The sequence below is a fragment of the Schistocerca gregaria genome, chromosome 7, assembly GCF_023897955.1.
Source record: "Schistocerca gregaria isolate iqSchGreg1 chromosome 7, iqSchGreg1.2, whole genome shotgun sequence".
Classification (NCBI taxonomy): domain Eukaryota; kingdom Metazoa; phylum Arthropoda; class Insecta; order Orthoptera; family Acrididae; genus Schistocerca; species Schistocerca gregaria.
The window spans coordinates 106,644,777-106,660,745 of NC_064926.1; the positions used below are offsets into that span (position 1 = coordinate 106,644,777).

At 40.3% G+C, this 15,969-nt stretch overlaps 1 protein-coding gene across 2 annotated transcripts in view; it reads right to left on the bottom strand.

Moving 5' to 3' along the window:
- LOC126281662 (1-phosphatidylinositol 4,5-bisphosphate phosphodiesterase-like) overlaps nt 1–15,969 on the bottom strand; it is a 465,757-nt gene that overhangs the window by 156,656 nt on the left and 293,132 nt on the right. For both annotated transcript variants that reach the window (XM_049980809.1, XM_049980810.1), the window contains exon 13: nt 11,573–11,723. In XM_049980809.1, the coding sequence (XP_049836766.1) occupies nt 11,573–11,723 (151 nt within the window). The remainder of the gene's footprint in view (nt 1–11,572; nt 11,724–15,969) is intronic.

Below are 15,969 nucleotides of genomic sequence, written 5' to 3' on the forward strand. Positions count from 1 at the left end.
GAGCATGATCTAGCTCCCCCACAGTAAAAGTGGCACTGTAACACTCATGATTCTGAGAAGAGAAGGGTACTGTGCAAGCTTTCTCCGCTTGTTTTCAATGGAGGAAGGCAGAGTGACAGAGGGTGGAGCTCAAAATCTCCAAAAAACAGAGGCCCAAGGCATTGGAGACAGCAATAGGGTCCACTATGACATCATCTGCAGTGGTCAGGCCAGAAATTGGGGATGGATCTTGGTCCCAGAGAGTAGTCGGAGGTTGATCCACAAGATGGAAGAGGAAGGGGAACTATTAAAAGAACTAGTAAATGAAATCCAACTACCTTTTTTGCTATCCTGCAGAATACGACGACACTGCACATGCAACTGTTTATAAAGAATACAGTTTGTCATCGTAGGATGCCTGTTAAAAATGCAGAGAGATGTCTCCACATGTGAATTGCTTCATGGTATAGTGGTTCATGTCATGCAATAGTAATAGATGCATGGCCAAACAATATATTATTTGAAGCATACTGAAATGCAACTGACTGTGAGAAAGCAGCATTATTGCTGACGCTCTCTCTATTCCTTGAGCTAAAAGAGCTTTGGTTTGATGTTAACTATTGTGAAAAGATATAGTCTAGCTTCTGATCTTAATGACTATTGACGAATGTACTACAGCTTGAGAGAGAAGGCACTGTTGCGAGACTGCCATCTTTAATTGAAAGGCATTTTCTGATTTTGTGAGAGAATAATAAGCCAATAAACTAATTTCTCAGCAGCATAAACAAGGTGTGTATTGCGTAAATTATTCTCCATCTTATGGTTTCACATTTTCAAATATTTGTGCATGCCTATGAGACATTTCTTCGGACTGTGGAAGCTTGAACCTGCAAACTCTATATCATCATTAATTTAAAGACTTTAAAACAATTCCACTTTGATGGACAGTTAATGTAGAGTAAGATTCCTACAGATTCAGCACACAGTTCAACAACTGGCACAGACATAGAGTACAGCTTACAGTCAGCGTGCAGCAGCAGATCTCTCGTCTATCACACACTATCCCCTGAACATAAATGTCGTCTAGTGAGATCTGTTTGGTTATTTATACATTTCACACACCTAAACTCTTTTCTTAGAGAGACTGAATACTAAAGAACAAATTCCTTGAATCAGTAATAATGATGATAATGATAATAATAATAATAATAAAAGCAGTTCATCGAGGTTACTTTTTGTCTCTGAAATAAAATTTTCTACACAGATCTCCATACAGTAACTGTGTTCAGGGTGCAATAAAGACTCCTCTCATAAATCATTACATCTCAGTAAAATTATAACAATTTAACTTTCATGTGAGAGGGCGTTACAATGATGCCCTATGTGACAGGATGTCTAGAAGTGGCATGAGAATTAAATAATTACTGAATTTTTCATAGGTTAAGTTTTTTTCATTTGTGTGTGCATTACTATTATAAAAGACTAATAGATATGTGATTTGTTTCATGTCCTCCCCTACCAATATTTCCTGTTGGAGAGAGATGATATTCTGTGAATGCGGAGCCCTGTCAGCATAACTTCTCATCAAAAGGCAAGATCTAGAAACAACTTTGGTGATTCTCTTTCTGTGCCTCATTATAACAATCTCAAACTGACGGAATTAGTAGAACTGCAGACTTTCATTGGTTGAGGATAATAATTTCCTAGTAGTTTGAAGTAGAATAGTATTTATTTATTTGTAAATTTCTACTAACATATTGTGAGAGTGAGTAATTTGGGTGTTAAGAGATTACTGCATTTTGCGTGTCTAAAGTTTACCTAAGGTGTCTAGTGCTTTCGTGCAAATATAGGGTGTACACTTTTCAATTTTTGTGTGCATGTGTAATAGTTAAAACTGATAGCCGCTACAAAATGGAACAACAAAAGAATTTAGAATATTTTGAGACAGAATCAACGCAGAATGTGGTAGTTGAACTTGGTGATGCAAGACCTGCAACATCGGATCAGTCAGATACGACAATTGTGGACAGACTTCTGAGTGAAGTGGGCACTTCACGTGAACAAAAAATGTAGCAACGAGGTCAGAGGAAGATACTATTGTCCGAATGCTTATAGATTTTCAAAAATTAATGGTGCAAGATATGAAGAACATGGAAGAAGTTAATAAAAGAGAACTCAAAAAGAGATATCTTCACAGATGAAGAATATGAAGAAACAAATAAAGGAAGAATTAAAGACTGTATCAAATGAAGTTCAAATTTTAAAGACTCAACAAGAAGATCTTGTCATACAAATGCAATCTTTATCTATAAAGGATGAAACAATTACCAAGGAAGTTCAAGACTTGAACAAAACTGTTGCTGAAGTGAAACAGAAGCAAGAACAGCTACTTGAGAATGAAGATATACAACAGATGACAAAATAAATGAATGATGTCACTGAAAAACAACAAACAGTAGACGAAAAATTACATAATATGTCGACAGTAGTAACTGCAATTGCTTCAGGGTGTGAGAAATTCATTGCACACAAAATCAACAAGGAACATGCTGCTTATGAACCAAAATTTGACCAGTAGATACAAGACAAAGAAGTTTCAGTAAGCACTGTAATTGAGAAGAAAATAGAGGAAGGAATAAATTCTGGTACTATTAACATCCCTCAGATCGAAGGAATAGTAACTAAAGGAATGAAAGCAATGCAAAACAAATTTTCGGAAGAGCTTAATAGTCGGAAAAGGGACTTTTCACACAAATCAGATCAGTTGAAGGCGTTGCGTCAAGCGTCATCTATGAATAACAGGCAGGAAGATGTATTGAATAATCCTTGGGCAAATGTCACCACCAGCCTAGAAAAGTAACAATAGTTCTGCTTACATTCAAGAAGTCGGCAGAAAACAAGCACATAATTTTGGACAAACTGCAACATATGACAAAGGGAGTACATACATGTAGTGAAGAAAAGCTACTAAAATACCATCAGTTACAAACATTTTGTCCAGAAAAGAAGACAATACATCTGGTGTTGTACATAAGGAGTTTTACTGACTTGTTACTAAGAGTTCGGAGAGAGTACTGAAAGATGCAGCATGTAGCAGGTTATATGAGCAGGGAAATCAAAATGTGGGTTCATGATGCCATAAAAATGTGCGCTACATATGAAGAGTTTGAGCAAGCATTCCTGTTGAAGTATTGCTCATGGGGTGCAAAAGAGAGCCTAAAGAAAGAAGTACTAAACCCAGAACCATTTACAATGACATCTGGAGGATTGTGTAAATATTTCGAAAAATATCTGAACAAAGCAAAATACTGGGATAATCTGATGAGCAAAGACGATATCATCCAGATATTAAAATCAAAATTATCCACCGCCATAAGAGATAATACTGGAACATGACACTGAAGAATTTTTGTCAACATTAGACACATATGTCATAAACCTGGATAAACGACATACAAAAATGTCAATGGTTTTAGACAAATGATCAGCTAGCAGTCTGTGACAGCAAATGAGGTGCGAGTGCAACCATAGATGATTATGAATTTAAATAACCAAAGACAATATGGTTATGGGCCAAATTATAGGCAGATCCGAGGTAGAAACGGAAGAGCTGACAGAAGATATCACCCGGGTTATATAAGACACAACAGTGGAAATCAAACCTGGAACAATAACCAAGTAAACGTACAAGAACCAAGTATGAATGTACCATTGATTGCCAATGTGACAGACTGGCATCAGAACATACCTGTAATAACAGAAGTGCACAAAGATATAAACAGGAATACCAACACAAATCAGGGAAACGCCTAAAGACCTGCACCAGCTGCAGTGTTATGGTTGAAAAGAATTGGAGGGGCAGTGATAGTAACTTGGCTATGCAATGATACGACAATGGCCATTTATTAAGAGATGAATTACTCTCAGAGCAGACAAGGTGTAAAGTTGACGAAAGGCTGTCTCTGGTATCAGCAGTTAAGGGCAGAATTGAAAATAATGAAGTAAAGATCATTCAGGACACAAGTGCAACAGCAAATGCGATTTCAGCCAGTTTGTTAGACAAATTGAGCCAGGAAGCAAAGTTTCCAGTATATTCAGTTAATAATTGCAAACTCACAGGTGCTTTTGTATCCAAGAACAAGCTCGTTAGGAGGCAACCACTTACAACTGTTTATTTGGGGAATTGAGCCTATAAGGGCACATTTCTAATTGCTGAACAATTGATTGTGGACTGCACCCTAGGGCTGCATTTTTTTAGGGAAAACACACACAAACATAGATTTTACATGTGGTATTTTGAGAATGGAGAATGAAGCACGAGATGTTGAGGTACTTTTGCAGACAGAAAATATACATGGGAAGCATTGTGAGGGAGCTTGCATACAGCTGGTAAGAAGCTATGAATCGAGCATGTGTCTAGAAGAGAAAAAAGTAACAGATGTAAATGTGTTATTAAATCATTTACAACAAAAAATTAACAAATTGCTCCAGCTGAGTTCTCAACAGACAGATCAACTTAACAGATTATTGTCTACATTTATCAATGTATTTAATGAAAGACCTAGCATGATAAGTGGCTATGTATGTAAATTAGACATCAAACCACACAATACATATTGCCAAAGTTATTACCCTGTCCAGTGGAGGCTATGAGCAGCTGTAGATCAAGAGATACAAACAATGTTAAATTGGGATATGATTGAATCTTGCACAAGTCCATATTGTAGCCCTCTTTTGGTAGTTCCCAAATTGGGAGGAAAAGTTTATCTTGTACTGGATGGACCTGTAATCAATACCATAATAATACCAATGCAGACACATCCGGAAAATATCGGCGAATTAATTCAATGACTTGTGTGGCTTGAACTGGCAAATAAAACTGCATGAAAGCTCGAGGAAGTACACTGCATTCATTTATGCTGTACTAAGTTATCAATTTAAAGTTTTGCCCTTCAGACTCAACACATGTGCAGGAGTCTTTATTGAAGCTTTAGATTATATCCTGGGACTTGAACTTAGAAGCAACCTAACTTAGTTCGTCGATGACATGGGATAATCATATTAAAACTTTGGAAAGATTTCTCACAAAATTTGAAGAATCAGGAATCACAGCTAACTTGCACAAATATCACTTCGGTTTGAATTGGATTAAATTTTTAGAAAATTTTATTGATGAAAAGAGTATTTTACCACAGGTGAAGAAGATCAGTGTAATAAAGAATTTCCTAATGCCATGTACAAAGGGACTGTAGAAAAGTTTTATGGGCCTAGCATCATTTTTCCACAGATTTGTATCTGACCAATTCTTGAATTCAGAACATTTATTGAATTTACTGAGGAAAAATGCACACTGGCAATGGACCAGAGAATGTCAGAGAGACTTTGAGAAACTCAAAGAATCTTTGGTATATGCACAATTACTGTATCATCCTGACATGAATGTGGAATTTGGATGAATGACAAATGCATCAAATATTGTTTTGGGCGCATGCCTATTCCAAGTCAGGAAAATTGAAGGGCACACAACATTCCATACAATAGCATTTGCTAGTAGGATCTTAAGCAACTGTGAAAGAGCTTATCCACCACTAAAACAGAAGCACTGTCAATAATATGGGCATTGGAAAAACAGTTGGGTTGATTATTTGCATGTATTCGAGAGTACTGTAAACAACTTACTGCACATGTCAACAGAATTTACACCGGCTGAATTAATATTGAATAAGGTGAATTATTATGGGTGGAGGTTACACTCAACAACTGAACTAGGTTAGTAATTGGCTCCTTTTACTGACCCCCCGACTCAGCAGCATTAGTGGCAGAACAACTGAGAGAAAATTTGGAATACATTTCACATAAATTTCCTCAGCATGTTATAGTCTTAGGTGGAGATTTCAATTTACCAGATATACACTGGGACACTCAGATGTTTAGGACGGGTGGTAGGGACAGAGAATCGAGTGACATTACACTGAGTGCACTATCCGAAAATTACCTCGAGCAATTAAACAGAGAACCGACTTGTGGAGATAACATCTTGGACCTACTGATAACAAACAGACCTCAACTTTTCGACTCTGTATGTGCAGAACAGGGAATCAGTGATCATAAGGCCGTTGCAGCATCCCTGAATATGGAAGTTAATAGGAATATGAAAAAAGGGAGGAAGGTTTATCTGTTTAGCAAGAGTAATAGAAGGCAGATTTCAGACTACCTAACAGATCAACACGAAAATTTCTGTTCCGACACTGACAATGTTGAGTGTTTATGGAAAAAGTTCAAGGCAATCATAAAATGCCTTTTAGACAGGTACATGCCGAATAAAACTGTGAGGGCCGGGAAAAACCCACCGTGGTACAACAACAAAGTTAGGAAACTACTGCAAAAGCAAAGAGAGCTTCACTCCAAGTTTAAACGCAGCTGAAACCTCTCAGACAAACAGAAGCTAAACGATGTCAAAGTTAGCGTAAGGATGGCTGTGCGTGAAGTGTTCAGTGAATTCAAAAGTAAAATTCTATATACCGACTTGACAGAAAATCCTAGGAAGTTCTGGTCTTACGTTAAATCAGTAAGTGGCTCGAAACAGCATATCCAGACACTCCGGGATGATGATGGCATTGAAACAGAGGATGACACGCGTAAAGCTGAAATACTAAATTCCTTTTTCCAAAGCTGTTTCACAGAGGAAGACCGCGTTGCAGTTCCTTCTCTAAATCCTCGCACAAACAAAAAAATGGCTGACATCGAAATAAGTGTCCAAGGAATAGAAAAGCAACTGGAATCACTCAACAGAGGAAAGTCCACTGGACCTGATGGGATACCAATTCGATTCTACACAGAGTAAGCGAAAGAACTTGCCCCCCTTCTAACAGCCGTGTACCGCAAGTCTCTAGAGGAATGGAAGTTTCCAAATGATTGGAAAAGAGCACAGGTGGTCCCAGTCTTCAAGAAGGGTCATCGAGCAGATGTGCAAAACTATAGACCTATCTCTCTGACGTAGATCTGGTGTAGAATTTTAGAACATGTTTTTTGCTCAAGTATCATGTCGTTTTTGCAAACCCAGAATCTACTCTGTAGGAATCAACATGGATTCCAGAAACAGTGATCGTGTGAGACCCAACTCGCTTTATTTGTGCGTGAGACCCAGAAAATATTAGATACAGGCTCCCAGGTAGATGCTATTTTTCTCGACTTCCGGAAGGCGTTCGATACAGTTCTACACTGTCGCCTGATAAACAAAGTAAGAGCCTATGGAATATCAGACCAGCTGTGTGGCTAGATTGAAGAGTTTTTAGCAAACAGAACACAGCATGTTGTTATCAATGGAGACTCGTCTACAGACGTTAAAGTAACCTCTGGTGTGCTACAGAGGAGTGTTATGGGACCATTGCTTTTCACAATATATATAAATGACCTAGTAGATAGTGTCGGAAGTTCCATGCAGCTTTTTGCGGATGATGCTGTAGTATACAGAGAAGTTGCAGCATTAGAAATTTGTAGCGAAATGCAGGAAGATCTGCAGCGGACAGGCACTTGGTGCAGGGAGTGGCAACTGACCCTTAACATAGACAAATGTAATGTATTGCGAATACATAGAAAGAAGGATCCTTTATTGTATGATTATATGATAGCGGAACAAACACTGGTAGCAGTTACTTCTGTAAAATATCTGGGAGTATGTGTGCGGAACGATTTGAAGTGTAATGATCATATAAAATTAATTGTTGGTAAGGTGGGTACCAGGTTGAGATTCATTGGGAGAGTCCGTCGAAAATGTAGTCCATCAACAAAGGAGGTGGCTTACAAAACACTCGTTCGACCTATACTTGAGTATTGCTCATCAGTGTGGAATCCGTACCAGATCGGGTTGACGGAGGAGATAGAGAAGATCCAAAGAAGAGCGGCGCGTTTCGTCACAGGGTTATTTGGTAACCGTGATAGCAAGGTTTCGAGAGGGTGCGTTTCTGGATGAGGTATCGAATATATTGCTTCCCCCTACTTATAACTCCCGAGGAGATCACGAATGTAAAATTAGAGAGTTTAGAGCGCACACAGAAGCATTCAGACAGTCGTTCTTCCCGCGAACCATACGAGACTGGAACAGGAAAGAGAGGTAATGACAGTGGCACGTAAAGTGCCCTCCGCCACACACCGTTGGGTGGCTTGCGGAGTATAAATGTAGATGTAGATGTAGATCACAGCTCCGCCACCAAGAACTGCCTCTCCAGCCGTCTCTTCTCTAACAGATTGTGTGTGTGTGTTTGGGGGAGGGGGGGGGGGGGGGAATGGGGGGAAGTTTCTCGTTTGTTCACAAAATGAACATTCAATTTTCAACAGTAAGATTCAGATATAAAGTTAATTTCACTCAGTTACATGTCCATTCAAAACATATCTCAATTTTTGTACAACTGATGTATGTAACAGTTCTATCAATATTATGAGAAGAAAAATTGGTGCTAATAATGTAGGAGAGATGTTGAGTCATAGATAGACAACACAAAAAGTCTCTCACAATTAAAGATTTCAGCCATTAAGGCCTTTATCAACAACAACACACACACACACACACACACACACACACACACACACACACACACACACACACACACACACACACACGACTGCAGTCTCATGCAACTGAAACCAATGTGGGCAGCGGCACCAGTGAACAATGGCAATGGCGACTGGGTGGGGTAAGGATAAGCCTGGAGCAGGGAGAGGGAAGCACAGTACGGCAGTATGGTGGGAGTGGCAAACAGGGAAGTGCTGCCGGTTAGATGATGGGTAGGGGAGAGGTGGGGAGGGGGACGGGGGAAGTAGTGGAAAAGAAGAGAAATAAAAAGACTGGGTGTGATGGTGGAATGACAGCTGTGTAGTGTTGGAATGGGAACAGGGAAGGGGCTGGATGGGTGAGAACAGTGACTAACAAAGGTTGAGGCCACGAGGGTTACGGGAACATAAGATGTATTGCAGGGAAAGTTCCCACCTGCACAATTCAGAAAATCTGGTGATAGTTGGAAGGATCCATACGGCACAAGCTGTGAAGCAGTTATTGGAATGAAGGATATCATTTTTGCCATCATGTTCAGAAACAGGGTGTCCCATTTGTTTCTTGGCCACAGTTTGACTGTCGCCATTGATGTGGAGAGATAGCTTGTTGGTCATCATGCCTACATAGAATGCAGCATAGTGGTTGCAGCTTAGCCTGCAGTTCACCTGAGTGGTTTCACAGGTAGCCCTGCCTTTGATGGGATAAGTGATGTTAGTGACCGGATCAGAATAGGTGGTGGTGGTGGTGGGAGGACATAAGGGACAGGTCTTGTATTTAGGTCTATTACAGGGGTATGAGCCATGAGGTAAGGGGTTGAAGCATGGGTTGTATAAGGATCAACCAGTATACTGTGTAGATTCAGTGGATGGCGGAATACCACTGTGGGAGGGGTGGGAAGGATAGTGAGCAGCACATTAGTCTACTTTGCTTATTTTCATTCGCTTATGTCGTATGGTATCTGAAGTGAGTGATTGTTTGACATGAAAATTAGTCTACTTTGCTTATTTTCATTCACTTATGCTGTATGGTATTATATTTTGGGGTAAATGTTTCAATTCTAAAAACATATTTTTGTCTCAGAAATGGGCGGTTTGGGCAATAAGTGGTGTAAGTTCACTAACCTCTTGTCAACCCCTTTTCACAAGTCTGGGCATTTTGACATTGGACTCTCAATATGTGTATTCCTTACTGTCTTTTGTTGTTAACAATATTAGCTTATTCCCAAGAATAAGCAGCTTTCATTCAGTTAATACTTGGCAGAAATCAAACCTGCATTTGAATCGGACTTCCTTAACTCTTGTGCAGAAAGGTTTGCAGTACACTGTTGCATCCATTTTCAATAAGCTACCACTCGAATTCAAAATTTCCCTCATGGGTCACTGCTCTTATTCTGTCGAGGAGTTCCTTTACAAATTAAGCTGATTCTTGTTGTATTGTTGACTGTGTTAACTTAAAATTACGGATTGACTTTTTCGGGATCATAAACATTTTATTTTTATTTGTTATTACATTTATGTTGTATATCATGTACTGACACATTCCATGACCTTAGAGATTTGGTCCTCAATTTGGTCCTACGGAACTTGATGTGTAAATAAATAAATAAAAAGACTCAGTGTGGTGCAAATATGTGAAACTAGCAGGCAACCATGCCACAGAGACACTCTTGCCTCTTACAGTCAATGGGGTGTTTTTGAAAGGGGCCAAATTGTGGCCTCCCAAGTAGTGGGATAGTCTTTCCCAACTTAAGTTGGATGTGCTGCATCATCTATGCAACATTCTCACACAAACAGATGAGATTCTTGACATCCATGCAGAACAGCAGGTAGGTAAGAGTATACTATTTTTTGTTGTCCCTCTGTCACTTTTATCACATATGACACTCATAGCTTTTTGCTCTCATTAATTTATGCATGATGTTTTAGCAGTAATCTATGTCTTGCATATTACCCTATCTTCCACCTTTAAGATATAAGGTTTTCAAATCTCACCTGTGCAGCCCCAGTGATTAGTCTTTCTTTCTCATTCTGTCTGGTAAGTCTCCCCTGACCCAGGGTTGTGGGTGATTTTTCCAAACTCTAGCCCTTTTCCTAAATATCACCAGTCCTCTTCACTCGGCCCTCTTCCTTCCCATTCAACCATTCTGCCACAAGAAGAAGCAAATGATTCTGACAGTTTGTCTGCAATTGTTACTTATACAAACTGACCAAATGCGGTCTTCAGATCACTTTTCTTTATTTCAACAAATAAAGAAAAGTGATATGGAGACTGACTTTGGACAGTTTTTTAAAAATAAATGTAATGGCATTTGGAGGATGTTAACCATTTAGGGCCAAAACAGTCATTAATAGTGAAATAACAGAGCAAGTTAACAAACTTGACTTACACAATGAATGATGATTTGTCTAGAAAACTGCAGAAATTCCAGTAGCTATGTGGCACAGTCAAACATCATTTTAAAATTAGCAGAAGAAATGCATTATCTAACCTATATAAAGTAATGACACTACGAAAATTGTTGTATAGACAAACAACAGGATAGAAGGCACAGAGATGAAGATCATGAAAGTGACAGGTGGTCTCACACTACTTCACAGGGAGAGAAATTAAAACGTAAGAAAGTAATTAAACACATTTATTCAAGAAAGAAATTGTCAAGTACACAAACTTATGGAAGTAGTAAATAACAAGAATGCCAGAAAGGTAATATGCACACATGCGCGCGCACCCTCACACACACACACACACACACACACACACACACACACACACACACATGCCCACTGTCTTTGGCTCCTGAGGCCAGACTGCAAGATTGAATGAAAGAAAGAAGAACACCAAAGTCTCCTCAGAACTATATCTCAAAACAAGGAAGAAGTAAGATTTGTTAGCCAAAGAAAAGATGGACGGAGTTAAATACTGAGTGTGTAACAAACCGGTGATGGTTTCACACTTAATATTGTTGCTGATGATGATTATTTTGACTGTAGTATTCAGAGAAAAGATAAATGTTAATGATATGCAATAAGTTTAATCTCTTACCCTCAGCAACATAAAATCCCTGGAATTTGATTGGTTGAGTGTAGTTCACCATGGATGAGAGCCATGGATGAATCTTATTTGTTGATGGTGGATACTTCACGGGGCTGGGGATGTCTCCATTCTCCTGTGTAGCATCATACCCAGGAACATCCTATGATCATTTAGAAGTAGTGTCAATCAAAATCAAGGCTTGTTATAGTTACATGTGAAGCAAAAAGATGTCAAAATGTGCTTGGCAGATCTGTACGCCTGCTATAAACTACAAAACTCGCCATGTCGCTGGTATGGCCCCCACAAACAGCCAGGAGAGAACACGGCACCAGCTCTTTATGAAGTCTCATGAAACCTAACAATTCATCAATATCAGGATCATCAAATGTGGATGGTATTGCAGACTCGGACAGGTGGAGAAATCAGTTGTGATGACGCACATACTACGTGAGATGGACAACGTACACAAGCTGCCGCATGGACATTGATTAAAACAGAGATATAGGAGTTGTAGAATAAACTTCTTTTATTTCTGTCAATGATCTCAAAACATGTAGTCCTTAGATTACTGGTTTCAGTCAGCAATGACTATCTTCAGATCTATTTTATAACATGTCCTAATATAGTAAATACACTCCTGGAAATTGAAATAAGAACACCATGAATTCATTGTCCCAGGAAGGGGAAACATTATTGACACATTCCTGGGGTCAGATACATCACATGATCACACTGACAGAACCACAGGCACATAGACACAGGCAACAGAGCATGCACAATGTCGGCACTAGTACAGTGTATATCCATCTTTCACAGCAATGCAGGCTGCTATTCTTCCATGGAGACGATCGTAGAGCTGCTGGATGTGGACAGGTGGAGAAATCAGTTGTGATGACGCACATACTACGTGAGATGGACAACGTACACAAGCTGCCGCATGGACATTGATTAAAACAGAGATATAGGAGTTGTAGAATAAACTTCTTTTATTTCTGTCAATGATCTCAAAACATGTAGTCCTTAGATTACTGGTTTCAGTCAGCAATGACTATCTTCAGATCTATTTTATAACATGTCCTAATATAGTAAATACACTCCTGGAAATTGAAATAAGAACACCATGAATTCATTGTCCCAGGAAGGGGAAACATTATTGACACATTCCTGGGGTCAGATACATCACATGATCACACTGACAGAACCACAGGCACATAGACACAGGCAACAGAGCATGCACAATGTCGGCACTAGTACAGTGTATATCCATCTTTCACAGCAATGCAGGCTGCTATTCTTCCATGGAGACGATCGTAGAGATGCTGGATGTAGTCCTGTGGAACGGCTTGTCATGCCATTTCCACCTGGCGCCTCAGTTGGACCAGCGTTCGTGCTGGACGTGCAGACCACGTGAGACGACGCTTCATCCAGTCTCAAACATGCTCAATGGGGGACAGATCCGGAGATCTTGCTGGCCAGGGTAGTTGACTTACACCTTCTAGAGCACGTTGGGTGGCACGGGATACATGCGGACGTGCATTGTACTGTTGGAACAGCAAGTTCCCTTGCCGGTCTCGGAATGGTAGAACGATGGGTTCGATGACGGTTTGGATGTACCGAGCACTATTCAGTGTCCCCTCGACAATCACCAGAGGTGTACGGCCAGTCTAGGAGATCGCTCCCCACACCATGATGCCGGGTGTTGGTCCTGTGTGCCTTGGTCGTATGCAGTCCTGATTGTGGCGCTCACCTGCACGGCACCAAACACGCATACGACCATCATTGGCACCAAGGCAGAAGCAACTCTCATCGCTGAAGACGACACGTCTCCATTCGTCCCTCCATTCACGCCTGTCGCGACACCACTGGAGGCGGGCTGCACGATGTTGGGGCGTGAGCGGAAGACGGCCTAACGGTGTGCGGGACCGTAGCCCAGCTTCATGGAGACAGTTGCGAATGGTCCTCGCCGATACCCCAGGAGCAACAGTGTCCCTAATTTGCTGGGAAGTGGCGGTGCGGTCCCCTACGGCACTGTGTAGGATCCTACGGTCTTGGCGTGCATCCGTGCGTCGCTGCGGTCCGGTCCCAGGTCGACGGGCATGTGCACCTTCCGCCGACCACTGGCGACAACATCGATGTACTGTGGAGACCTCATGCCCCACGTGTTGAGCAATTTGGCAGTATGTCCACCCGGCCTCCCGCATGCCCACTATACGCCCTCGCTCAAAGTCCGTCAACTGCACATATGGTTCACGTCCATGCTGTCACGGCATGCTACCAGTGTTAAAGACTGTGATGGAGCTCCGTATGCCACGGCAAACTGGCTGACACTGATGGCGACAGTGCACAAATGCTGCGCAGCTAGCGCCATTCGACGGCCAACACCACGGTTCCTGGTGTGTCCGCTGTGCCGTGCGTGTGATCAATGCTTGTACAGCCCTGTGTCTGGAGCAAGTATGGTGGGTCTGACACACCGGTGTCAATGTGTTCTTTTTTCCGTTTCCAGGAGTGTATATAGTGGCATTGTCACAAAATATACACAATGATGATGATAAGCTTATTTTCTGATGACACCACTATGGCTTTATTATATAAGGGCATGTTATAAAACAGATCTGAAGATGGTCATTGCTGACAGAAACCGGTATGGTAGTCTAAGGACCAAATACTTTGTGAACATTGACGGAAATAAAAGAAATTTATTCTTGACATCAATAAAATTCTGAAACACATAGGAGCTTGCTGTGGAGAAGAACTACCATGTCCATTTGTTCAAGGAAGCCATTAAAGTTCACAAACATAATAATTTTAACATGTAGCAAGCCTCAACATAAACTGATCCTGGATTCCTGTACTGCAATGAATGACCATTGCAAGTAACAATGTAGAAGCTACAATGGTACTGACCAGACAAATGCTTACTGTAGATGTTAGTGCAAAGAGTGCATACAACCCCCACCCATGGCTACGAGTCCAGTCCAGTCTACCACCACCAATGCCGGGTGAATCTATGAGAATGCAAGACCCTCGAGATGTTGAAATGTCAGAGAAATCATTAAAGAAACAATGGCCAAGGAGCCTGAGATGAAAGCTAACAGGTAATACATTAACAGGTGGTCAAAAAAGCTTTGTAAACAAATTAAAAACATAATTTTTGGTGATAATTAAAACTTTATGACAACCTAGTATGTAACAATTATACCAAGTGCATGATGACTTATCAAAAATGCCTTCCTTTTATTCCCATTAATAATGACAACACGTAAGAAATTATTCACTTTTTCTCAAATATCCACTTAAATGTGTGTGACATCTCTTTTGTCCACTGATCTTATTGCATGAAAATGAAGGTAAGAAAGAATCTTATATGAGATGCATGCATATACAGGGTGTAGCTTAATGTAATTTTTGTAGGCCAATTTGAGGTAGCATATTGAGGCAGTAAGTAGAGATGATAAGTTTGATGTGGGACCTCAAATTGGCCTACAAGAACTACATAAACTGCAGTTCATGCAAATCAAGTGAGTCTCTCAACATTCTCACAGTCTCTTCTCACAAATCATTAGTTCTAGAGAAAAGAATGAATATGACTTTTTGTAAGAAATTTAATATAGTTTAATTTTGCACTGTGACACGTTTTCACTGCAGGGTGTGGTTTTCACGTTATTCAAGAAAAAAATACATAAGTGATATTAAATGTGTTCTATCTCAGAACCATTTGAAATAGGGCATATGTCCATATGAAATTTTTTGTTCAGAATCACTAATATTATCACCCCTCAAAGAAGGTACCTTTCCTCCTGACTTACCTTGTATATTGTACCATGAAATGTCATGTGAAGTATCATATGTCAGCAACTTGCTAGTGTGATGTTTCAGAGCTTAGTCTATTGGCCATCTTCATCTATATCTATAACCTGAAAAACCACCATGAGCTGCATGACAGAGCGTATGTTCCATTGTAGCAGTTAGTAGGGTTTCTTCCTGCTCCATTTGCATATGCGGAATGGGTAGAAAGATTGTTTGAATACCTCTGCGTAATTATTCTAATCTAGTCCTCGCTATTCCAATGTGAGCAACACATATGGAGCTGCAGTGTATTCCTACAGTCATCATTTCAAGCCTGTTCATTAAAATTCATTAATAAACTTTCTGGGGATAGTTTATATCTTCAAGAAATTGCAAGTTCAGTTTGTTCAGCATCCAGTATCACTTTTCTGTGGGCCAAAAAAACCTGTGATAATTTGTGCTACCATTCTCTGTATACATTCAGTATCCCTCGTTAGTCCAATTTAGTACAGATCCCACACAGGTCTTCCTGTGTGTACTGACGAATATGCTCTGAGGTTCCCTATTTAAGATCCCACCCGTGCACATGTGGTGTACTTGGATGTTGCTGCGCTAGTGTT